The sequence below is a fragment of the Lissotriton helveticus genome, chromosome 1_2 (genome assembly GCF_964261635.1).
Source record: "Lissotriton helveticus chromosome 1_2, aLisHel1.1, whole genome shotgun sequence".
NCBI classification, from domain to species: domain Eukaryota; kingdom Metazoa; phylum Chordata; class Amphibia; order Caudata; family Salamandridae; genus Lissotriton; species Lissotriton helveticus.
In genome coordinates, this window is record NC_136058.1 from 318,029,818 (window position 1) to 318,056,118 (window position 26,301).

Here is a 26,301-nt window from a genome sequence, read left to right on the forward strand (position 1 = left end):
TGTGTTCGGGGGACCACTACCAGGTGTTGACTATGTGAGCGAAGATGGCGTGAGGGAACATAAGGCAAGAGGAGGCTGGCCAAGGTGTAAGGGGACGACAGCTTAAAGGCTTTGAAGGCGTTTCATAAAGCCTTGAATTCAATTTGCCTGGCTACAGGTAACCAGTGAAGGCACCGGATGGCTTTAGAAACCGGGGAGGACCTGCCCAGACCTAGCAGGGTCCTTGCTGCCGCGTTCTGTGCCCTTTATAGCCTCAGAATTTCAGCCTTATTGGACCCTAGATACAGAGGGCAGGCATAGGCCTATCTTGACATACAGACGCCTGAATAATGATCTGTTGTGTGGGTGCATCGAAGAAACCCAATAGGGGTCGAAGCCCCCGAAGTAGTACAAAGCAGGTCCCTGCCACTTTTTTGGTTTGGGCTCGGAAGTTGAGAGATGAGTCTATCCACACCCCTAGATTTTTCACAACCTGTTGGGGGGGGGGGCACTACCAAGGCTTGTGGGCCACCAGCGTTCACTCCACTGACCATGGTCCTTGCCCACTAGCAGTACCTCCGACTTGCTGGAATTCAGATGGATACAGTTGGTGGTCATCCATTCGGCAACTGCTGCTAGGTCGCCCTGAAACTTGATGGCGTCCCGCTTGGTGTTATTCGAGAGCGCCACCACCAACTGTGTATCGTTGGCGTAGGAGACCAAGGTCAGTCCTCTGCTCTTAGCTACTGCGGCCAGGGGTTGGACGTAAAGACTGAATAGAAGGGGGATGAGGGAGGAACCCTGTGGTACCCCTTGTTTGATGTGGTGTTCACCTGAGGCATCTGGAGGGACTGTTACCACGAACGACCTCTCATGAAGAGAAGAGGCAAGCCACTCCAGTGCCGGACCAGTGATTCCTGCCTCCTCCAGGCCTCGCAGCAGTATGGCAAGGGACACCGTGTCAAACGCGGCGCTCAGATCCAGCAGGATCAGCAACGATGTTTGGCTGGCGTCTAGTGCGAACCAGAGATGTTCTGTCACAGCCAGCAGAGCAGACTCCGTGCTGTGACCTGGTCGGGAGCTGTTCTGGGTGGCGTCAAGCATGTTATTCCTGGTCAGAAAAGTCAGATAGGAGGAAGTTAACACAGGCCTCAGTGATCTTTGCCGCCCAGGGAAGGAAGGAAATAGGACGATAGTTCTCTGGCTTGGCAGGGTCGAGGGAACGTTTTTTAAGCAGGGGTATCACTTTGGCCTGTTTCTATGCCCTGGGCACAGTGGCCGTGGCAAGTGACCCGTTTATCACCTGACCCATGGAGGATAAGATAGTAGGAAGCACTTTCCTGAATTGGTCTGGTTTGAGCGGGTCTGCTGGAGATCCAGACTTGACTTTATTACACAGTGTTTGCAGCTGGTCGGCAGGGATAGGCGGAAAGATGTCGAAGGCATTCACCTTTTGAGAGCCTTGTGCCGCTAGCTCGCTACTATGTGTTGTTGGGAAGGGCCTATAGATGTCATCCACCTTCCATAACAAAGAAGGTGGCAAGATCCTCACACTGCTCATTAGACTTGATGGTTGGCCCAGAGGCAGTCTGCTGGGATTGAAGGCTGGAGAGTATTGAGAACACGCTCTTTGCAGGATTATCACTTTTGCGGATTTTATTGGCGTAAAATGCCGCTCGGGCCAATTGAATGGTCTTGTTGTCCCTCTTAATCGCCGCCCGGTAAATGCACTTCGCGGAAGGATTGAAATCCCTTCTCCATATAAGCTCCAGCCGCTTGCAGCTCTTGCGCATATTGGCCAAGTCGCCTTTGTACCATGGTCTAGTTTTAGATTTGCAGTTAATAGACCATTTCTCAGGGATTAGGCTGTCTAACGGATACCTGATGCAGTCGGGGAATACCCTGTATGCCTTGTTGGCATCAACCAGCAGCCTCAGGCAGGTAACCGAGAGGCATGAGTCAAATTGTTCCGGGTTCAATTTGTGCCATGGACGTTTGAGGAAGACCGAACTATCCGTACTCCGTACCGGGGTTATAGCCTGGAGTGACATATGGACTAGGTAGTGGTCTGACAATCCCATGGGGATGGGCGTGTGCACTGTAAGTGAGGGTATGTTCGTGAAGACTGCGTCTAACAGGTGGCTGGCAATATGCGTCGGACCCGATACCAATTGCACGACCTGACAAGCCGCGAGATCGGCTACAAAGTTAGCTATGTCTGTGTCATCATAATTATCCAGATGGAGGTTCAAATCCCCAGTGACAGTAAAGTTAGCGACGTTAACTGCTAATACGCTGACCGTCTCCATGAGGGCAGTCCTAAAGTCAGTGGATGGCCCAGTGGGCCGGTATACCAAAAGCCCTGACATCGTGTAGTTGGGGCTCAGTGAGATCTTAAAGTGTGCACATTCGCATCCAGTGACCCAGTGACGACCTGTTTTACAAAAGTACATACATAGCAAGATTTTAAAATAATCGCGATGCCCCCACCTCTGGACTCCCTATTTAAAGTAAGGATGCAGTAGCTAGAAGGGAGCGCAAGGCCTGGCTCGGCTATCATGGCATCAGAGCGCCACGTCTCGGTAAGGAAGAGTATGTCAGGGGAGGTGTCCTCTAATAGGTCATGGACATCAGTGAAGAGTTTGGCTAAGGAGCGACAGTTCAGATTGAGGATGCTAAGAAGATTACTGGGATGGGGGAGGTAGCAGCGTGGGGACCGTGCTAGTACAGTACTGAAGCCGCACTGTATACAGCAGAAAGTGCCCTCAATGGCGTCCCCATAGGACTGTCTACAATTGTTCTTCGAGTTCCTGATTTTTAGGAGGTCATTCCGAGCGAAGAAGAGCCTATCTCTAGTGGGGGAGGCAGCATGTCTGGCGTCTAGCGGCGAATAGGCGTGGACAGGCGCAGACAGCCTTGCCTTTGGCGCGCCCGCTGCACGCTTCCGCGCCATCGGCTCCTTTTCACTGGGCTGATGCCGAGTTTTGAGCAACTAGACCTTCTCCTCACCCAAACTGGGGGAGGAGCACGGCACACCGGAAGTGGGTATCTGCCACTCTCAACTCCCTCCACACAAACAGCCCGCTAATGGCTGGTGGTGGACCAGGGAGGGATTGGCAGATTTTAAGTCCCAGAAACGGTGAGTGCACATAGGGAGAAAGAAGCGAGTAATTTGTGTAATTTGCGTACGTTTTTAAAAGACAGATTATGGCAGTAAGAAAATACAGGTCAAGCACAGACTCTGATGCCAAAGATTTAAAAAGCGCTCAAGGTCACACACACACACACACACACACACACACGTTAAAACAGCACAGCTTCCTGCAACCGGGCAGTCCTGCACGTCAGTTACATGCTGCGAGCAATAATTACATTCCATGTTAGGACCGTATACTCCGATTAGGCAAGTTTAACGCTTATTAACCACCAGTGGTGCCACCACCATCACTGGTTTGAAGCAGAATTTCTTTAAGGTGGAGTCCAAGGACCAAGCTGCCACCCTGAAAGTGTCCTCAAGACGGCTACCAAGGTATAGGCCTTTGATGCCCTCGAACCCCTCACCGAGTGCAACCAAAAGATGGCGACTTCCACCTATTCAATTGGGCATGTATTCTGTGACACTTATGCACAGATCCCTTTCATCTACCATTCCAGGTAGTTATTGTGTACTTTCCTAACGTAGCCATACGTTTGTGTATGTTTTGTCTTACGACTTGTCATTCCTTGACAGCTTGTTACATGGTGGACTTATCTAGGAGTGAGTCAACTTTGTGAGTACCCTTACCATTACCCAAAACAAGGTCTGTCCGAAGAACTATGGTAGACCAAACTACAAAACAAGGTTGCCTAGAATACAACTTGAACTTTGGTGCAGTCACAATGGGGGAGATGGGTTCTATAGTCTGCCATGTTTCTATGGGCGGAGTTCTCTCAGCTGCCATACAGCTGGCTGAGCGCAGGCCTTTTGTAATGTTGTGAATATATTGCAAGGCCAAAAGGGCATATAGCTCAGTGTCTTGTCTACCTTAGGGTATTTTTCTAAAGCCTGATTGGCCTTGAGTCAAGGTGTTCATCCAAGGTAATCGTTTACTAATTGCGGGGTGATGGACGGGAAAAGAGCCATACTGTTCTCAGAGTCTGAATGCAGGTTAGTATCTTCGGCTGATTCAATTGACTCAGCCAGGGAGAGAGTATCTTGGTCATCAAGTGCTGCCATTAGTGCTGATTTTTGGCTTTCTATCACTGGTTCAGGAGATGGGCTTGTCTTTTGTCTGTTTGGAATGGTTTTCTGCGGCCTGATCATTCTTAACGTGATTTAGGCGACTTTTGTGATTTCTGTTTGGGGTACTGTGCCGACCCCTGCAATGTGTCGGGAGCCAGTGTGACCTACGTCCATTCCACAGACTCCTCTGGGTTTTCAAAGAAATAAGAATTCTGTTTGTATGTCACTTTTAGTCGGGCCGGGAATAGGGGGGCATATTTGAGATTGTGAGCTCTGAGCGTCTTTTTGACCTCCTGGAAGGAGGCTCTTTGGTGCTGTACTGCCAACGTAAAGTCGAGGTATAGCGAGATTTATTTGTTCTCAAATTGAATTGAGGCCTTCTCCCTGGCAGCTCTAGGTAAAGTGTCCAGATCTTTATAATTAAGTATTCGCACTATTATTGGCCTGGGTGGTGCCCCAGCTATCGGTGGTCTCTTGGGGATTCTGTGTGCCCTTTCCACCCTGAAGGATTCGGTTAGTTGCTCCAGGCGATCAGGTCTTGTAACCACTGTTCCACGAATTGCATCGGAGCCCATGAAGGGGCTCTGATTAACAGCAATGCTTAAACAAAAGGCCACAGCGGCTGGAGAAACGAGCGGAACAGAAGGCAAAAGGGGCACAAAAACAGGGAATAACGAAGTGGGACAGAGGGCAGAAAGGCACCAAAAACGAGTGGGACAGAGGGCAGAAGGGCACCAAAAATGAGTGGGACAGAGGGCAAAGGGCACCAAAAACGAGTGGGAGAGAGGGCAGAAGGACACCAAAAACGAGTGGGACAGAGGGCAAAGGGCACCAAAAACGAGTGGGAGAGAGGGCAGAAGGACACCAAAAACGAGTGGGACAGAGGGCAGAAAGGCACCAAAAACGAGTGGGACAGAGGGCAGAAAGGCACCAAAAACGAGTGGGACAGAGGGCAGAAGGGCACCAAAAACGAGTGGGACAGAGGGCAGAAGGGCACCAAAAACGAGTGGGACAGATGGTAGAAGGGCACCAAAAACGAGTGGGACAGAGGGCAGAAAGGCACAAAAAAAAAGAGTGGGACAGAGGGCAGAAGGGCACCAAAAACGAGTGGGACAGAGGGCAGAAAGGCACAAAAACGAGTGGGACAGAGGGCAGAAGGGCACCAAAAACGAGTGGGACAGAGGGCAGAAGGGCACCAAAAACGAGTGGGACAGAGGGCAGATAGGCACAAAATAACGAGTGGGACAGAGGGCAGATAGGCACAAAATAACAAGTGGGACAGAGGGGAGAAGGGCACCAAAAACGAGTGGGACAGAGGGCAGAAAGACAAAACAAGCATTTGCAATGCATTAGGTCTCGCATTAGGAAAGTTTGAGCTATAGGTATTGTAAATGACAACATTTTTATTTAGGTGTTGGTTTTGAAAATTGCGAAAATTAATAGCTTTTTCATTTACAATGCCAATAGTTTTAACTTTTGAAAACGTGACACCTATAGCATTTGTAATGCAATACGTGTTATATTTACATGACTTAGATGTATTAACATTACAAATAATGGCTTTTATTTTTATTTTATAATTAATACTTAAATAAAAGTTATTGTAATTTATAATGGCAATGGCTTAAAGTTTTGTAAATAACTTTTGGGAAGATTATGTTCAGTGTATTTTATTATGATGAAAATCCAAGAACAGAAGTGAAATATTAACCTCTTTTTGTGATATTTGTAATAAAGCTTGAAACATTGAGAGAACATTTTAGAACCAGTTGTTGTTGAATGGTTGCACAGAGTGATGCTGTGGCGTTCACTGGTGCTGAGTGGGGCTGTGGCGTTCAGTGGTGCTGAGTGATGCTGTGGCATTCAGTGGTGCTGAGTGATGCTGTGGCATTCAGTGGTGCTGAGTGATGCTGTGGCATTCAGTGGTGCTGAGTGATGCTGTGGCATTCAGTGGTGCTGAGTGATGCTGTGGCATTCAGTGGTGCTGAGTGATGCTGTGGCGTCGGGTGGTGCTGTGGCGTTGAGTGGTGCTGTGGCGTCGAGTGGTGCTGTGGCGTCGAGTGGTGCTGTGGCCTTCAGTGGTGCTGAGTGATGCTGTGGCATTCAGGCTGTGGCATTCAGTGGTGCTGAGTGGTGCTGTGGCGTTGAGTGGCGCTGTGGCGTTGAGTGGTGCTGTGGCGTTGAGTGGGGCTCTGGCGTTGAGTGGGGCTCTGGCGTTGAGTGGGGCTCTGGCGTTGAGTGGGGCTCTGGCGTTGAGTGGGGCTCTGGCGTTGAGTGGGGCTCTGGCGTTGAGTGGGGCTCTGGCCTTCAGTGGTGCTGAGTGATGCTGTGGCGTTGAGTGGTGCTGAGTGGTGCTGTGGCGTTGAGTGGGGCTCTGGCGTTGAGTGGGGCTCTGGCGTTGAGTGGGGCTCTGGCGTTGAGTGGGGCTCTGGCGTTGAGTGGGGCTCTGGCGTTGAGTGGGGCTCTGGCGTTGAGTGGGGCTCTGGCGTTGAGTGGTGCTCTGGCCTTCAGTGGTGCTGAGTGATGCTGTGGCGTTGAGTGGTGCTGTGGCGTTGAGAAAGGCTCTGGCGTTGAGTGGGGCTCTGGCGTTGAGTGGAGCTCTGGCCTTCAGTGGTGCTCTGGCCTTCAGTGGTGCTGAGTGATGCTGTGGCGTTGAGTGGTGCTGTGGCGTTGAGAAAGGCTCTGGCGTTGAGTGGGGCTCTGGCGTTGAGTGGAGCTCTGGCATTGAGTGGAGCTCTGGCGTTGAGTGGGGCTCTGGCGTTGAGTGGGGCTCTGGCGTTGAGTGGGGCTCTGGCGTTGAGTGGGGCTCTGGCGTTGAGTGGGGCTCTGGCGTTGAGTGGGGCTCTGGCGTTGAGTGGGGCTCTGGCGTTGAGTGGGGCTCTGGCGTTGAGTGGGGCTCTGGCGTTGAGTGGAGCTCTGGCGTTGAGTGGAGCTCTGGCGTTGAGTGGGGCTCTGGCGTTGAGTGGGGCTCTGGCGTTGAGTGGGGCTCTGGCGTTGAGTGGGGCTCTGGCGTTGAGTGGAGCTCTGGCGTTGAGTGGAGCTCTGGCGTTGAGTGGGGCTCTGGCGTTGAGTGGGGCTCTGGCGTTGAGTGGGGCTCTGGCGTTGAGTGGGGCTCTGGCGTTGAGTGGGGCTCTGGCGTTGAGTGGAGCTCTGGCGTTGAGTGGGGCTCTGGCGTTGAGTGGGGCTCTGGCGTTGAGTGGGGCTCTGGCGTTGAGTGGGGCTCTGGCCTTCAGTGGTGCTCTGGCCTTCAGTGGTGCTCTGGCCTTCAGTGGTGCTCTGGCCTTCAGTGGTGCTGAGTGATGCTGTGGCGTTGAGTGGTGCTGTGGCGTTGAGAAAGGCTCTGGCGTTGAGTGGGGCTCTGGCGTTGAGTGGAGCTCTGGCGTTGAGTGGAGCTCTGGCGTTGAGTGGAGCTCTGGCGTTGAGTGGAGCTCTGGCGTTGAGTGGAGCTCTGGCGTTGAGTGGGGCTCTGGCGTTGAGTGGGGCTCTGGCGTTGAGTGGGGCTCTGGCGTTGAGTGGGGCTCTGGCGTTGAGTGGGGCTCTGGCGTTGAGTGGGGCTCTGGCCTTCAGTGGTGCTCTGGCCTTCAGTGGTGCTCTGGCCTTCAGTGGTGCTCTGGCCTTCAGTGGTGCTGAGTGATGCTGTGGCGTTGAGTGGTGCTGTGGCGTTGAGAAAGGCTCTGGCGTTGAGTGGGGCTCTGGCGTTGAGTGGAGCTCTGGCGTTGAGTGGAGCTCTGGCGTTGAGTGGAGCTCTGGCGTTGAGTGGAGCTCTGGCGTTGAGTGGGGCTCTGGCGTTGAGTGGGGCTCTGGCGTTGAGTGGGGCTCTGGCGTTGAGTGGGGCTCTGGCGTTGAGTGGGGCTCTGGCGTTGAGTGGGGCTCTGGCGTTGAGTGGAGCTCTGGCGTTGAGTGGAGCTCTGGCGTTGAGTGGAGCTCTGGCGTTGAGTGGGGCTCTGGCGTTGAGTGGGGCTCTGGCGTTGAGTGGGGCTCTGGCGTTGAGTGGGGCTCTGGCGTTGAGTGGAGCTCTGGCGTTGAGTGGAGCTCTGGCGTTGAGTGGAGCTCTGGCGTTGAGTGGAGCTCTGGCGTTGAGTGGAGCTCTGGCGTTGAGTGGGGCTCTGGCGTTGAGTGGGGCTCTGGCGTTGAGTGGGGCTCTGGCGTCGAGTGGTGCTGTGGCGTCGAGTGGTGCTGTGGCGTCGAGTGGTGCTGTGGCCTTCAGTGGTGCTGAGTGATGCTGTGGCATTCAGGCTGTGGCATTCAGTGGTGCTGAGTGGTGCTGTGGCGTTGAGTGGCGCTGTGGCGTTGAGTGGTGCTGTGGCGTTGAGTGGGGCTCTGGCGTTGAGTGGGGCTCTGGCGTTGAGTGGGGCTCTGGCGTTGAGTGGGGCTCTGGCGTTGAGTGGGGCTCTGGCGTTGAGTGGGGCTCTGGCGTTGAGTGGGGCTCTGGCGTTGAGTGGGGCTCTGGCCTTCAGTGGTGCTGAGTGATGCTGTGGCGTTGAGTGGTGCTGAGTGATGCTGTGGCGTTGAGTGGTGCTGTGGCGTTGAGAAAGGCTCTGGCGTTGAGTGGGGCTCTGGCGTTGAGTGGGGCTCTGGCGTTGAGTGGGGCTCTGGCGTTGAGTGGAGCTCTGGCGTTGAGTGGAGCTCTGGCGTTGAGTGGAGCTCTGGCGTTGAGTGGAGCTCTGGCGTTGAGTGGGGCTCTGGCGTTGAGTGGGGCTCTGGCGTTGAGTGGGGCTCTGGCGTTGAGTGGGGCTCTGGCGTTGAGTGGGGCTCTGGCGTTGAGTGGGGCTCTGGCGTTGAGTGGGGCTCTGGCCTTCAGTGGTGCTCTGGCCTTCAGTGGTGCTGAGTGATGCTGTGGTGCTGAGTGATGCTCTGGCCTTCAGTGGTGCTCTGGCCTTCAGTGGCGTTGAGTGGAGCTCTGGCGTTGAGTGGAGCTCTGGCGTTGAGTGGGGCTCTGGCGTTGAGTGGGGCTCTGGCGTTGAGTGGGGCTCTGGCGTTGAGTGGGGCTCTGGCGTTGAGTGGGGCTCTGGCGTTGAGTGGAGCTCTGGCGTTGAGTGGAGCTCTGGCGTTGAGTGGAGCTCTGGCGTTGAGTGGAGCTCTGGCGTTGAGTGGAGCTCTGGCGTTGAGTGGGGCTCTGGCGTTGAGTGGGGCTCTGGCGTTGAGTGGGGCTCTGGCGTTGAGTGGGGCTCTGGCGTTGAGTGGGGCTCTGGCGTTGAGTGGGGCTCTGGCGTTGAGTGGGGCTCTGGCGTTGAGTGGGGCTCTGGCCTTCAGTGGTGCTCTGGTCTTCAGTGGTGCTGAGTGATGCTGTGGCGTTGAGTGGTGCTGTGGCGTTGAGTGGTGCTGTGGCGTTGAGAAAGGCTCTGGCGTTGAGTGGGGCTCTGGCGTTGAGTGGGGCTCTGGCGTTGAGTGGGGCTCTGGCGTTGAGTGGGGCTCTGGCGTTGAGTGGGGCTCTGGCGTTGAGTGGGGCTCTGGCGTTGAGTGGGGCTCTGGCGTTGAGTGGGGCTCTGGCGTTGAGTGGGGCTCTGGCGTTGAGTGGGGCTCTGGCCTTCAGTGGTGCTCTGGCCTTCAGTGGTGCTCTGGCCTTCAGTGGTGCTCTGGCCTTCAGTGGTGCTCTGGCATTCAGTGGTGCTCTGGCATTCAGTGGTGCTGAGTGATTCAGTGGCGCTGAGTGATGCTGTGGCGTTAAATGCTGTTGAATTTCTGGAACTATTTATCAATTAACAAACATTAACAAAAATACAGCCTGAAGAGCGTCTTTGGAAAGAGTCGTTTAGATGTGCAGTGTTAAAAAAAAGCATTTCAGATCTGGAGAGCATTTCTCGCCCATCATGCCTTTGCTGTCTGCTTGCAGCATGTTTCTAAAAAAGAATCAGCAGAGTCCGAAAGATATTCATGGGCAATGTCAAAAGTCACAGCAAGTGGAAGCAAGCCTGTATTTCAAGAGCTGTTAGATACTGTATTCTTGGCAACACTAAGACTGAGGAGACGGTATTCATGTTCCTGGACAGGCCCTGTCAGAGCAGATTTTAAATATGGCGCGCTCTGTTTCATGTGCTAGCGCCAGGCGGCTCAGTGAAAGACACAGTGCAGGTTCAGCATATGGAAATAGCACCCGACAGTAAACCTCTTGACATCTAATGGCATCCACTATCAAAAGGTAACAGGCGCTTGGGTAATGTGAACATAATATAGCGACCTAAAACTCAGACAAGTTGTGAAAATTGAAAAAGAGAACTAAGCACTGTAGGCAGTAAATGCGACGGTGTAACTGACATCAAATTTGAACCCCCTGCTGTGAACCAGGCGAATTAGACTGTTCGCAAGAGAGAGAAATGAGAGATTGCTCAACTCTGACAGAAAATAAATCCCACTCCGTGTCGACTGAGAGCCAGGGGCTATTAACACCTCTCAGTTTAGGATTAGAGGCCAAATGGGCACGGGAGGGGTTGAGATGTAACATAGAACCAGGTGGATTTTAAAGTGGGAGCTGTGCTGCAGCATCAAGTTTCATTAACTTTATGCTTCAGCACGGCTTCCGCTTCCGTATTATCAGTACAGATGCCGCCCTTGTTTGTACTACGAAATGATGCGCCTTCATTGTAAGTGGCCTGACAATGCGTTTCCATATGCTAAACCCGCCACATCAGAAAAGATAAACCCTGCATTAACATCTAATACATCTTTGTTCATGTCCACGATGCCAAAGTTTACATGGCAAAAATAAAATACCTCAAGACATCGATCAATGCTTTTGTAGTGCTTGAATTTATCAGCTAGTAGCAGAGCACACATTTGTGTTTCTTCTGCGAACTGTTGTACAGAATTCAGTGCCCAAGGTCAAGGTAAGTGCAAAACAGAAAGAGTAAATGGGTCAGTGTGTGAGAGTGTGGAAAGGAGAGGCAAAGAAGAGTGTGAAAAGAAGAGTGTGGACAGAGGGGGGAAAGAGTGTGGAAAGAAGAGGCAAGCAGGGGGAGACGAAAAAGTGAGGAAGAGGAGGAAGGCAATTTGAGAGGAATGGCAACGGAGAGAAGCATGGTGAGGGAGCTTAACACTGAAACAAGGGTGAGAAGCATGGAGCGGGAGCCCTAAAGTGCAGTAGGGGAGAAAAGCACAGAGAGGGAGATAGAGGGCAGCAAGCGAGAGAGGAACGGAGAAGGAGCCTGAGAGTGCAGCAGGGGAGGGAAGCACGGAGAGGGAGCCCAAGAGTGCAGCAGGGGAGAGAAGCAATGGAGAGGGAGCCCGAGAATGCAGCAGGGGAGAGAAGCACAGAGAGGAAGCATGAGAGTGCAGCATGGGAGAGCACGGAGAGGGAGCCCAAGAGTTCAGCAGGGGAGAGAAGCATGGAAAGGAAGCCCGAGAGCGCAGCAGGGGAGAGAAGCACAGAGAGGGAGCCCGAGAGTGCAGCAGGGGAGAGAAGCAATGGAGAGGGAGCCCGAGAATGCAGCAGGGGAGAGAAGCACAGAGAGGAAGCATGAGAGTGCAGCATGGGAGAGCACGGAGAGGGAGCCCAAGAGTTCAGCAGGGGAGAGAAGCATGGAAAGGAAGCCCGAGAGCGCAGCAGGGGAGAGAAGCACGGAGAGGGAGCCCGAGAGTGCAGCAGGGGAGAGAAGCACAGAGAGGGAGACAGAGACAAGCAAGGGAAGAGAAGCACAGATAGGGAGCCCGAGAGTGCTGTTAGGAAAAGAGGCGCAGAGAGGGAACCTGAGAGTGCTGTTAGGGAGAGAGGCACGGAGAGGAAGCCCGAGAGTGCTGTTAGGGAGAGAGGCACGGAGAGGAAGCCCGAGAGTGCTGTTAGGGTGAGAGGTACGGAGTGGGAGCCCTAGAGTGCTGTTAGGAAGAGACGGAGCACGAGAGTGCTGTTAGGGAGAGAGGGAGCCCAAGAGTGCTGTTGGGGAGAGAGGCACGGAGATGGAGCACGAGAGTGCAGCAGGGGAGAGAAGCAAGGAGAGGGAGCAGAGAGTGCAGCAAGGAAGAGAAGCACGGAGAGGGAGCCCAAGAGTGAAGCAAGGGTGAGATGCACGGACAGGGAGCCTGAGAGTGCAGCAGGGGACAGAAGCATGGAGAGGGAGACAGAGTGTATCAGGGGCGAGAAGTACAGACAGGGAGCCCAAGAGAGAAGCAGGAGAGGGAGTCTGAGAGTATAGAAAGGGAGAGAGGCATGATGAGGGAGCCCGAGAATGCAACAGGGAGAGAAGTGAGGTTGAGAAGATGAGTTGGGAAGAGAGGCATGAGAGGTGGAAGGCACAGCAATGGAGATAGACCTGGGAAAGGAGTAAGCATGGGGGAGATGAAGATGAGAAGAACAGGGAAACAAGCATTGGCGGCCCCTTTGTAGTGAAGCTCACGGCCTCGTGGCCGTGAAAGAGAAAGCGGGATGTAATTAGGGGGAGGAGAAGTGAGGCCGAGCGCGCACTGCGCACGCTGGGGAAGTGACAGATGCCTGTGGGAGGGAGGCTGATGGCTTTGATGTGGCGGCGCTTTCCGCTCGAGTAATCCACACGAACTGTCCGAAATCCGCATTGGTTTCAGACCTTGGTTTGGCCTCTATACTCTCGCCTATTATCCCTTGCGGGATTAATAGGCGAGACCTAAAAACGAGTGGGACAGAGGGCAGAAGGGCACCAAAAACGAGTGGGACAGAGGGCAGAAGGACACCAAAAACGAGTGAGACAGAGAGCAGAAGGACACCAAAAACGAGTGGGACAGAGGGCAGAAGGGCACCAAAAACAAGTGGGACAGAGGGCAGGAGGGCACCAAAAACGAGTGGGATAGAAGGCAGAAGGGCACAAAAAACGAGTGAGACAGAGGGCAGAAGGGCACAAAAAACGAGTGGCATTTGGCGTCGCAGACACGCGCGGTTTGGTTCCTGGCGCACATAGCCATGGTTGCAGCGCACAGAGACCCTCCACTGCCGCACACAGAGGAAAATAATTAGAGGGAACATTGCTCTTAACTCCTGGTTGCACAAATTGCCCAAACTACATACCTCGGGAAAATTATGTCCGACCACAACCCCCTAGAGGTAACATTTTCCTGGGGGAAAATTCCTACTTCAATCCCAACATGAAGACTGCAGCCCCAAACACTAGAAGACTCTGTATTTCGCAACACCCTGGCCACAGCCATTTCGAATTATTTCTCCGAAAATGCAGATACTACAGAATCACGACAAGTAGAATGGGAAGGAATTTGAGACAGTTATTAAAGGTGTAGCTATCAGCACAATAGTGGGAGCCCGACAAACAATTAATAGAGAGCTAAAAGAAATAGAAAGTAGACTGGAGCAGACAGCAATCACTGAGACCTCAAAAGGAACCGGACGTACGAGAGGCTTTAGAAATTTGTTATCTCGCTGGCGTTTGTGAGATGGGTTAACTCATTATGAACGGCACCTACTGCACGGGGCCATATGGGTGCCCGCATTTCACAGTCCTACCCGGTAGCCCATGGCACGCATTAGGGATGCCCGCTGTCTCTGCTTTTGTTCGTATTGGCACTCAAACCATTAGCCATCAAACTACGTTCCATTGCAACAGAAAACGGTATTAAGATTGGAAACACCACCCATATTCTCTCATCATATGCAGATGATATTATACTGTAATTAAACAACCTACAGGGTGATCTCGAGCCCATCCCAAATATATTTGTTCCGTTCCAAAGTCTTTCAGGCCTATCCATGAATGAGTCCAAATTGTATGCCTACTATTTCAATGACACAGCAAGGGTAGAGTCGATCTGCTTTGGCCCCTGGGCATTCCCAGTTGAGCCAACTAATTTCAAATACCTCGGCATACAAATATATAGGGGAATGCAGGAAATACTGGACGGTAACCTATTACGTGCAACCAAGGCACTTAAAAATCAGATCGCATTCTGGACCTCATTACCTCTTTCGGTAGTGGGGAGAGTTGCCATTTCAAAAATGGTTATGCTCCCAAGACTGCTATAATATTTCACAAACTGCCCATCGTAGTAGTACCAAAAAACATCTTCAAGACCTTGAACATGCTGCTTTTAGAATTAATATAGGGTGGGGGATGCAGGAGAATGGGGCTCTTGAAAATTTAGCCGAGTACTGACCAGGGAGACTAGGGGGTCACGGACTTTAAGGCACACTGCAATGCGAGTCATCTTCAATGGCTATCATACTGGACAGCAGCTCATAACCTCCATGAGCTAGGGATAACGCAACAGACACCAGACCAGAGGACCCTCCATACCCTGTTATTGCCTGGAGGAAGGACCCCAATAGCGGCTCCCCTTTTCTGAAAACAGCCCTCAGGTATTGAAAAAACCCAATCCAATACACTAAGAGGTTACTCCCCTACGCCCCTAATGTTCCATTATTAGGGATCCCCACACAAACAAGAGTAATAAAAACTAGAAGCATCTCCAAATGGACATGAGAAGGTGTGAACACTGTTGGGATGCTGTTCGCTGACAGTGTTTTATTAGACCATGAGAACTTTGTTAGAAAGCAAGGGGTACCAAATTCCCTTTACATTCTACATGCGGCATCAGTAGGTACATTAGACGGAACTGGGCACCAGATAGCAGAGAGCCACCCACACACAATTTAGTACATACATTACACCTTATGGGCAATGGAAGGCATTTAACCCTATGGCTGTACAAGGGAATTCACTCCCGCGCAGCAGTTTCACTGGAGGCGCTCAGAGAAAAGTGGAGCACTGATATAGGTAAAGAAACAATTGACAAAGAATGGGACATCATAATAGAATACCCGAAAAAAGTATCCTGCAATGCCAAAATAAGACTTATTCAACACATGGTGTTACATAGGGCCTACCTTGCATTGCACTGATTAAAAAAAGATGTACCCGGAGGTGAGAGATCACTGTCCCCAATGCTCTACACAGACTGCGGATCTGCTACATATGTTATGGGCTTGTCCTTGATTGGTCCCCTTCTGGGCAAATGTGATAAAGGTCTATGGAACTGTTACGAACATAATAGGGGGACACCGCAGAATACTGTATACTAGGACTGCGCCGTAAACGCAAGAAACAAACAGAGCAACCCGATTTGCGAACTTAGCCCTAATATTGGAAAAACCCTCAATTACTATGAGGTGGAAATCCGCATTGCCCCCTGCAATGCTCACCTGGCACGGAGAAGTAGTCAGATGGGGAAGGGCCGAAAGCATGGCAGTAAGGAGGGAGGAAACGAGGGGATTAAGAAAGACCCCTATTTCACTAGAATGGGACGCAATGCTTGAACTCTTTACATCCTCTGAAGCTTCATTACATTAAGACGCTGTAGTTTAGATACTCACCCACCAATACAAAATGTAGAAAACCAAAAGCAGATCCCCCAGACATTAACAAACTAGATACACGCACAGCTGTAAACCAATTAATTGGAAATATACATACGAACAGGGACTAAACCAATTATTTATCGGCTCATGGGAGGACAGGGGGGAGTCTAGGAAAGGGAGGGGGTGGTAATGTTTATGTTATAAGTTATAGGAAGGCAGGGGTATGTTAAGTTGAGTTAGAACGAATGAATATACCAGTGACACCAGCACTGCTACTACGAGTCACAACACTGTCACTGCATCTTCTACGATGGTAACCCCTCTTTACAGAATATAAGTAAGTTGTAATGATTGCCCTCTGATAACAGTAGGAAACTCCTATATGTAGTTTGTTACATATGATTCGCTGTCACGCTGGATTGTTAAGCATAAAAATCAATAACGTGTTTTTTAAAAACAGAAAAGCATGGGAACTTTTGATTGTACATTTGCGATGACGGTTGTCTGGCTGAAGAATGTTATAAACTAATTCCTTTCCTGCAGTACATAGCAACACATGATATGTGGCCTCAGAGAATCCTAGAGATGGAGGGGTGTCATACATGCATCCTAAACAGGAAGATGTCCACGCACACTGGAGTGTATGCCATAATTAAACATTTAAAGGGCTTTCTGTGAGTTGAAAACTGTTCATGTGCACTGGAGTGAATGCCATAATTTAACATTTAAAGGGCTTTCTGTGAGTTGAAAACTGTTCATGTGCACTGGAGTGTACAACGTAATAGAAGATTTAGAAGGATAAAAGGTTTAGAAGGTTTTTCTGTCAAGAACTATCAATTCTATTAACTATACGAAGGTGAGGACTATGCTTCTCAATCTTTGCTGCAATATTCGGAGCAGCCATTAAGAAAGTCAAACACAAAAAACTACATTTACTATCAATTCAGTGACTAGTTAGCGCATACTTGTCCCTTTATCAATCAGAGGCACCAAAACTATTCCTCTCTCTTTGCTCAATCGACCAAAAGATCAACAACTTGGAGCTTCACTTCAAGAAGAACGAAAAGTCACTGTAATAAAAAAAGAATTGCAACAATCCGGAATTCCACTATAGAATAGAACCCTCCAGGAGATCATGGAAGTGAAACTTTTGTCACTAAAGACAGTAACTCCAGATGAATCACAGATCCAACCTGTTAATGGAGCAATGCCTATAAGACCTGGCCACTTCCTAAAGAGGCCTTTCCTGCGCTTCTGCTCAGTACATCAAACAATGTAACGTCCAACCCAAAACAGAACATTCAAATAATAGAGAGGGACTTCAAATGAACATATTCAAACCAGACACAATTATGGAATATGGTATTATGGGCTTGACTTATTACTTGCAAGATGGCCTGCAGTTTTGCTAAGGGAACGGAATACATTACTTCATACCCATGGTGGAGAGCCGTCCACCTAATTTATAAATGACTGCCAAACAGGCTGTCATTTATCGAAACATGACGGCGGTTCCTGGCAATGTGTATAACTCTCTTCTACGGGCTGTGCAAGCAGAACGCAGCCCTGTAGCATGGAGTAATTGTTTTTTGTTTGCAAAAAGGAAATACTGAAACTAGATTTTCTTTTTGTAAACAAACAATATAATGTTCCTTTCGCCATGGGAGTCTTCTCCCATGGTGAATGGAGCATTATAATGCTTTTATTGTTCATTCTGGCAGTAAGAAACAGCAAATAATTACTACATGTCCAGGATCTAAACTGGACGGGCATGTAGCCATTTCTCCAATGGCTCTTATTCCTGAGGGCTGTTGGAGAAGTTATGCCACGGCGGATACAGAGTAGTCTCATTATGGACACACTGAAGGACCACCTGCATATAAATCAAGCAGATGGACCCTCATGTTGGCAGTATGTATATTCTGTCACTGTTGTGATGGAGTATACCCAAGACCAACATAATATTCAGGACCTAATTCACATCTAATGCACATGTTGACTAACGCTGGGATAATCCTCGCACTTTGCGCTTGATAGAATTGAAAATTCTTGATGCAGGAGCTAGATCGTTTTTTATTCTATGTCAGGAACGGAGGCTGAGATTATGCTTGTTTAAAGCTTGTCAATGAGCACAGATGGCACATTGGATATTGGTTTATAATAAAAATGTGTTGAAAGTAAAATCAGATGACCAATCTATACAATCATTACATCATCTAACCTGGCGCATAATAAGAATGTTTTGGGCACCACTGAGCCCCTGACTGAGTGTGCCCAAATGTACTCATGTCAACCCAACAGTGGATTACGAATTTGATTCATTAAATTCATAGGTTGTGCAGCTACACAGAGACCTAAATGTGTCTCTCTTTTGGTTTTCTCAACCCAGTCTTCTGCCATAAAATGCCCAATCCATCTGACCAGATCAGCTGATCTGACAGGACCAAATGGCTTTTGGTAATCAACAAATGGCCTTCAGCATCTTGCTTGAATCCCATTGAGCAAAGCTCATACGCTTTCAAACATTGTACAACAAAACATTTAGGGTCATTAGGAAAACCTAAATCTGAATCATTTAGAAGAGGTGATATGCTGTCCAAAAATGTGGAAAGACATCCCTTCAGGTGAAAATATCTCTTAGATCTAAAGCTCTTATAACCAAAGATCTGCTACATGACGTCCAGCATAAAAGCAGTGTCAGTCTGAACAACAGTTGTTTCACAATCAGAAGAAATAGCTTTTCTCAACCAGTCTGCCTTTTAGTTAATTAAGTCAATAGAGCTCCCCTCTGGCCTCAACTCCCCTGGACTCACCTCCCCTCTCCCCCCTGGACTTACCTCCCCTCTCACCCCTGGACTCACCTCCCCTCTGGCCTCAACTCCCCTCTACTCCCCTGGACTCACCACCCTTCTCCCTCCTGGACTCGCCTCTCCTCTCCTCTCCCCCCTGGACTCGCCTCCCCTCTACACCCCTTGACTCACCTTCCCTCTCCCCCTGGACTTACCTCCTCTCTACACCCCTGGACTGACTTCTCCTCTCCCCCCTGGACTCACCTCCCCTCTCCCCCCTGGACTCAACTCCCCTCTCCCCACTGGACTCACCTCCCCTGTCTCCCCACTGGACTCACCTCCCCTGTCTCCCCACTGGACTCACCTCCCCTGTCTCCCCACTGGACTCACCTCCCCTGTCTCCCCACTGGACTCACCTCCCCTGTCTCCCCACTGGACTCACCTCCCCTGTCTCTCCACTGGACTCACCTCTCCTGTCTCCCCCCTGGACTCACCTCCCCTGTCTCCCCCCTGGACTCACCTCCCCTGTCTCCCCCTTGGACTCACCTCCCCTGTCTCCCCCCTGGACTCACCTCCCCTGTCTCCCCCCTGGACTCACCTCCCCTGTCTCCCCCCTGGACTCACCTCCCCTGTCTCCCCCCTGGACTCACCTCCCCTGTTTCCCCCCTGGACCCACCTCCCCTCTCCTTCCTCCTCTCCCCCTGGACTCATCCCCTCTAACCTCTGGAGTCACCTCCCCTCCCCTTTGGACTCACCTCCCCTCTCCCTCCTGGATACACCTCCCCTCTCCCTCCTGGATACACCTCCCCTCCCCCTCTGGACTCACCTCCCCTCTCCTGCCTGGATTCACCTCCCCTCCTCCTCTCCCTCTGGACTCACCTCCCCTCCTCCTCTCCCTCTGGACTCACCTCCTTCGCCTTTGGACTACCCTCCCCTCCCCCTCTACCCCTGGACATACCTCCTCTCTACAACCCTGGACTTACCTTCCCTGCCCACCTCCTTGGACTCACCTCCCCTACACTGCTCCCCTCTGTAACTCATGAACAGATCCACTTCCGGGTGACTGGAGGCAGCGGCAGCACTGAGTGGAGGTTTTTTTTAAAGCATGCTTGTTTTCGAAGAGTGACGTTCCCTGACAAATGTCTGCTTACAGGTCAATCGTGGCAGAGACAGCATCAGCAGCGGGGGCCGGAGGGAGCACTTCCCATACACACACATATCTGCTTCCGGGTCAGTACTGGATGCTGGAGAGCTCTCCTTGAATGTATTTATTTATGTATTTAATTTTATGCGTTTTTATATAGCGCGGACTTTACCCGAAGGCGTCAGAGCGCTTCACATTAGGAACAGAGATGAAACATAATGAGAAACATTACAAAAGAACAGATTGCAAAAACATACGTTACTTACATAAGGTAATAGTGACAATCGTGAGCAAACAAAATACTTGAGTAAAAATTGTGAGCAACCAAAAATACATGAGGTAGTCAAAAGTGCACAAGAGGAGATGAAAGTGACAAGTGTGCAGTTATAAGAGAAAACAGAGTATAATTTGAGGTATAATACTGCAATAAGTGCTAGACACTCAGGCACAGGAACAAGCGTTACGTGGGCAAGGTGGCCCTTGTGCAAGTATCAAAGGTAAAAACATGTGAGAGGTAGCAGCCGTGTGTTGCAAGGGCAGAGTGGTGTGTGCATGTTACAAAAGGGCACCGAACACCAGTACATGGAAAATACTGCAAAAAGGCAGACCCTCCAATCACAGGCATACACTGGGAAGGCACTTCCATGGTCATGAAAAGTAGAAATTATCAGTAGTGGGAAGTCTTCCTCACAAATAGCAAGAGGACGTGAATTACTTTTGGAGGTGTCTCTGGAGGAGGAGAACTTTGAGATCCCTTTTGAAGGCCTGGGAGGAGGCGGTGGTCCGGAGCTGAGGTGGAAAGGAGTTCCAGATTCTCACTGCGTTGCCTGAAAAGGATTGGGCCATTGTTCTTTCCTTCTTGAAAGTGGGAGGTTCAAGCAGTAGATTCTCCGCATTGCGTGAAAGTCTAGAGCCACCAGAGAGTTTCAGTTTATTCGCCAGGTAGCGGGGAGATGAGGAGTGCAAGGCTTTGTGGGTAATGCAGGCAGTCTTGTAGATAGCTCTAGCCTCGAAGGGAAGCCAGCGGAGGGTAGATAACATCGGTGTGATGTGATCGCTTCTTTTGGCCCCATAAATGAAACGAGCTGCTGAATGGAAGACAGACTTAAGTGGGGACAGGTGAGATTTGGGGAGGCCAGTAAGAAGAGAATTGCAGTAGTCTAGTCTAAAGAGGACCAGCGATTGCACCAGGGTTATAAGGTCCTGCTCCGAGAAGAAGCGACGGATTCCCCAAAGAAGGCGCAGTTGGTAGCGAGCAGATTTTGCAATAGAGTTGATGTGGGGAGTTAGATTGAGTTTTTTGTCTAGAATGACACCAAGGGATTTTGCACTGTCGACAATGATGGGTTTATTGTTTAGTAGATTCATCTGATCCATCCATGATTGAACCGGGGGAGGAGAGAGTGAGGAGGAGGAATTCTGTTTTGGAGGGATTCAGAATCAATTGATGAGTTGACATCCAGTTTTGAATGGAGTCAAGAGTAGATCTTAGGATGGAGAGATCATGAGTGGAGGCAACCTTGAGGTAGAGTTGAGTGTCGTCTGCATAGAGATGATAGTGAATCCCAGATTTGCTTAGGAGGTTTCCTAGTGGTTCTAAGTAGAGATTGAACAATGTTGGTGCTAGTATCGAACCTTGGGGAACACCTTGACCCACCGCCACAGGAGAAGAGAGACTGTTCGCTATTTTGATCATTTGAGATCTGTCAGAGAGGAAGGATGCAAACCATTTAAGCACAGTGCCCTCCATGCCCATTCTCTGTTGAAGAATATTGAGGAGGGTGTTGTGATTAACAGTGTCGAAGGCTGCGGAAAGGTCGAGGAGAATTAGCAGACAGGACCCCCCTGAGTCGAGTATCCTCAGCGCATCATCAACCACTTGCAGAAGGGCTGTTTCAGTGCTGCAGTTTTGGATGAAGCCGGACTGACAATTGTCAAGAAGATCATTGTCCTTGATATGACGAGAGAGTTGTTTTGCTACACATCTTTCTGTGATCTTCGCAAGAAAGAGAAGGTTAGTGATGGGGCGGAAATTGTTGAGGTCATTCGCATCAGCAGTGGCCTTTTTAAGCAGAGGGGTGACCTGCCCAGTTTTGAAGGAGACAGGAAGGGAGCCTTGCCAGAGGGAGAGGTTGATCAGGGTAGTCTAATAGGAAAGGGAATGGGTATAGAAGTCAAAGGCAATGGCACTGGGGATAGGGTCAAGAGAATGGTTGGAGGGCTTTGTTTCGCGTATGCACTTGAGAAGGGCATCTTCGGATATGGGGTCAAAGCTCTGCCAGATGGCTAAGGATTTGCGCTCCTTTGGAGATGTAGGATGAGCAACCTGATCCACAAGTGCTTTCACTTTTCCATCGAAGAAAACAGCGAAATCCGCTGCTCTCTTTGAAGAATCCTCCACCTTGGAGGTTGGGGGAGAGCAGCTCGGAGTCTTGATGAGATCGAATAGTTTTTTGGGTCTATTTTTGGCGGAGTCAAGGAGGGTTTTGAAGTGCGTCGCTTTCTCAAGGAAGATGTGTTTGTGGTACTTGGATCTTGCTGTGCGAACCATGACTAAATTGTCATTGGAGGGCAATTGCCTCCATTGCTTCTCCAGGAATCTTAGCTGCTTCCTTTCATCATAAAGGGATTTGTTGTACCAAGGTGCTGAGGGAGTGGGCCTTATCCTTTTGCTTTTGAGTGGGGCGACGTTATTAATTTCAGCTGCAAGAACTGTGAGGCATTGGGAGGTGAGATCGTCAACAGCTATGTTTGGGTCTAGCCTTGGAAGAGATAGCAAGGCTGATTCACAGAGGGGACCGATATCTATGTTTTTGGCATCACGCAACCAGGAGATGGCCCTCTTGGGTTGGCCAAGAGTTATAGAGTGTGAAAGTTGAAGGGAGAAAGGGATGAGGTGGTGGTCAGACCAGTCTACATGAATTGGGGTAGTAGTAGAAAACATGCCTGCTTTAGAAATAACAAGGTCCAGGATTGCGCCTTTGGAGTGGGTTGACTCAGTGCAGTGTTGGATAAGATCATTTGCAGAGAGGAAGGTGGCCAGTGAGTTCGCAGAGGAGTCTTTCGGTGCGCCCCAGTGGAGATTGAAGTCACCCACGATGGTCTGATTGTCACTTTGAGAGTATTGGTCGCTGATGAAGTCTTTGAGATCTTCTATAAATAAAGAGCCACTACGAGGCGGGTGGTAAATGATATGGAATCTGAGCGGTGAACGGTGTTGCAATTGAAGTTCAAGAGAAAGGCATTCAAAGGTGTGGGGGGAGCTGATAGGAGACGCCTTAAGTTGGAGGGCGTTTCTGAAGATGACTGCAACACCTCCCCCCGTGTTTTCAGTTCTGTCATTCCTAAATATGGAGTAACCTGTGGGTATTAGGAGATCAAAAATAGCGTGAGAGGTATCTTTGAACCAGGTCTCTGTGAGGAAGGGCATGTCAAGATTGTGAAGGGTGATGTGTCGGAGATTTCAAGTTTGTGTTTTACTGCAGATCTGCAGTTGTGAAGCATACAGCGCAGCTCTGTCAAGACTGTTTTGGTGACGGGGGCACTTGGGCTCTGAAGAGTGATCGGGATATTGTACATTTGCGGGGGTGCTCGGGAGGGTTTAGGTGGACGCTTTGTTCTGACAGAGGTGATGGTCGGAATAGTGTAGACAGTGGGGTTGCTAGGGTATGCCTGTTGAAGAAGGGTGGCGTTCAAGGGCTTGTGCGAGTTAACGACGTTTGCAGACGAAAGGTTGAGCTTGGCTGTGTTGGGGTGAGGGGGCGAGGTGCAACTCCGGGGAAGTTGGGAGGGAGTAGAGGTGCATGGAGGGGTGGAGATCTTAGAGCATAGAAGTGAAATGGCAGCTGTAAGCTGGGAGATGGAGGTGATCAGGGAGCCTTGCGTATTTTCCAGTGAGAAAGAGGCAGAACATGGAAGGTTGGGTGGCTCGATTGAAATAAGGGGGGGTGGAATTGGTGGTGGAAGGCAGGGAGAGGTGGGGGGACAGGAGGTGGGTCGGGGGTGGGGTACACAGGTGGGGAAAGGTGGAGGTTGGAAGCGGGAGTAGGTGAATTGGGGGTTAAGGGAGAGTTGTCATTGTTGGTGTTGCCAGAGGGAGAGGAATTAAGAATAAATTTAGTGGGAGAAAGGTGCGAAACACGTTGGTAGGGAAGAAGGAGGGGGGAGGCCTGTGTGGCGTCATGGGAATGTAGGACGTTTGGGAGGAAAAGAGGAGCAGTGGTTGCGGAGGTTCTGTCCGTTAGGAGAGGTGGCAGTGAGGGAACGGTCATCTGGTAGAGTGAGGGGGGTTGAGAGAGAGGGAAATTGAGGAGGGGAAGTGGTTCTGCTGGGCCCGAGGAAGGTGTCAGAGCGCTTCACAATAGGAACAGAACTGATACATGAGGAGAAACATTACAAATGAACAAATTACAAAAGCAAACGTTAAGTTACATGAGGCAAAAATGACAATTGTGAGCAAACAAAATACAAGAGGTAGAAAACGGTGCATTACAGGAGGAAAAAGAGACGTGTGCAGGGGGCAGGTGTACTGGCCTCACACCTTCATCAGGGGCTGCAGGGGGCAAGTGTACTGACCTCACACCATCATAACATAACATGTGTAATTGTGTAGCGCACTTTCACCACTACCGGCATCTTGGCGCTGAATAACAGATGTTTTTTGTTACCCAACCCAATGGTACCCAATTATCGACCTCAGATGGATGAAAGGCTGAGTGGACCCGCTGGGATTTGAGCCTGTGACCATGAGGTCGAGTACAGGCCCCTGCAGTAGATGCATTAGTCCACTGAGCCACCAGACCGGGCATCATCAGTGGGTGCAGGTGTACTGGCCTCACACCATCCTCAGGGGGTGCAGGGGGCAGGTGTACTGACCTCACAGCATCATCAGGGGGTGCAGCGGGCAGGTGTACTGACCTCACACCATCATCAGGGGTGCAGGGGGAGGTGTACTGACCTCACACCATCATCAGGGGGTGCAGGCCGCAGGTGCACTGACCTCACACCATCATCGGGGGGCAGGGGGCAGGTGTACTGACCTCACACCATCATCAGGGGTGCAGGGGGCAGGTGTACTGACCTCACACCATCATCGGGGGTGCAGGGGGCAGGTGTACTGACCTCACAGCATCATTGGGGGGTGCAGGGGGCAGGTGTACCGACCTCACACCATCATCGAGGGTGCAGGGGGCACCCTCTTGGCTCACACGAGCTTCAGGCAGGAGATGTCCTCTCGAAACATGGCACGTTTAGGAAACGATGGGAGTAGTGTTTCTTTTCTTTTTCTTCCTCGTGATGATCTCGCTTGAGTGCTCATGAGGAATGGCGGTTATGCATTTCTCTGCAGTGGTCCCCAGAGCACACTCCTGTTAAAAGGGGACCCTTGATCTGCTGCAGGGATCAGCTTATAGGCATAGAAAAGGGGGTGGAAACCCAACATTGGGGCCCATCTTACATTTTCCTAAGCACTTTCAGCCATACAACACATACAAAGGGAATGGGGTGCCTACTTTTCAGGGAGAGCCAATATACATTTCAACCCCCTCACCACCCCCCGGCCCCGTTCATTTAAGAGATTATTTTCAGTTTAATTGCCACCAGCTACCTGAGAATGTGAAGGTTAAGTCTAGGTAGACCAAGCATGCACAAGAGACTGTGAGGGTTGAGGCTGGGCAGACAACGCATGCACAAGAGAATGTGAGGGTAGAGGCTGGGCAGACCCCACATGCACAGGAGAATGTAAGTGTTGAGGCTGGGTAGACCACGCATGCACAAGAGAATGAATGTGAGGGTTGACGCTGGGCAGACCACGCATGCAACAGAGAATGTGAGGGTTGAGACTGGGCAGACCAAGCATGCATAAGAGTATGTGAGGGTTGAGCCTGGGCAGACCAAGCATGCACAAGAGAATGTGAGGGTTAAGGCTGGGCATACCAAGCATGCACAAGAGACTGTGAGGGTTGAGGCTGGGCAGACCACGCATGCAAAAGAGAATGTGAGGGTTAAGTCTGGGCACAACAAGCATGCACAAGGGAAGGTGAGGGTTGAGGCTGGGAAGACCAAGCATTCACAAGAGAATGTAAGGGTTAAGGATGAGCAGACCACGCATGCACAAGAGAATGTGAGGGTTAAGGATGGCCAGACCAAACATGCACAAGAGAATGTGAGGGTTAAGTCTGGGCACAACAGGGGGCGGAGCTTGCCAGCGTCTATGGCAGACGCTTGAGAGCTGAGCTCTGCCAAATCACGTACAAAATCCTGCATTAATCCTACATTCACGGAGAACGCTTACTGGCGAGGACGGCGCACTACCCCTTGATGCCACCGGCACCCCCGACGCCCTGAGGGAAAGACACTTACACCCTATTCCGGAGTGAAACGGCAATCGGCCGATTCAGGACTAAGGGCCTCGGAGCCACGACCTTGCGTGGGCCGCCCCCCCCCGGCGTGCGTGACCTGACGTGCGGCGCTCGCTGCACCCTATGCCTGACTGCTCCGGAAGACCCATTCGCGGGCATCGCCGCTGGGCACGGACCTCCGAACTGCAGCAGCGGTGAGTGCCGAGCGCGGTGTGGCGCGACGCCCGGCACGGGGCTCCACCTCAATTGCACACTGAGGCTGATAGCCGCTACGGAGGGTGCTCAGCCCACCCGATTCTATATGTAGACGGCCACGTTGCTGAATCGCGCTACCGGAGCTGCGGCCATACCCAGGCGGACAAGGGACTGCGGGGACTCCATTGCAGCAGCGGTTAGTGGAGCGCGCCTCACGGAGACTGAGGGCTGCATTCGTCTGTGCAAGGCGCCCTACCTGTGTGGAAAGGGAGTGAGACTCTTTGAGGCCTATGTGTCCACTGATTGGGGGTCGCCCATCACTGGTGTACGTACGTCCAACCCTCCAT

The 26,301-nt window shown here is 51.0% G+C and overlaps 2 protein-coding genes across 2 annotated transcripts in view; both read right to left on the reverse strand.

Moving 5' to 3' along the window:
- Positions 1–19,394, reverse strand: part of LOC144802558 (uncharacterized) — a 90,071-nt gene extending 70,677 nt beyond the window's left edge. The window contains exon 1 of the mRNA XM_078671816.1: positions 19,267–19,394. The gene's annotated coding sequence lies outside the window, so the exon portion shown is untranslated. The remainder of the gene's footprint in view (positions 1–19,266) is intronic.
- Positions 1,491–26,301, reverse strand: LOC144803557 (uncharacterized). The gene is made up of 6 exons (XM_078671870.1): positions 26,295–26,301; positions 8,473–8,673; positions 7,845–8,402; positions 7,511–7,798; positions 6,925–7,428; positions 1,491–2,413 (listed from the first exon to the last, which is right to left on the reverse strand). Exons 1-6 carry the CDS (start codon positions 26,299–26,301, stop codon positions 1,491–1,493), a joined length of 2,481 nt encoding a protein of 826 aa, XP_078527996.1.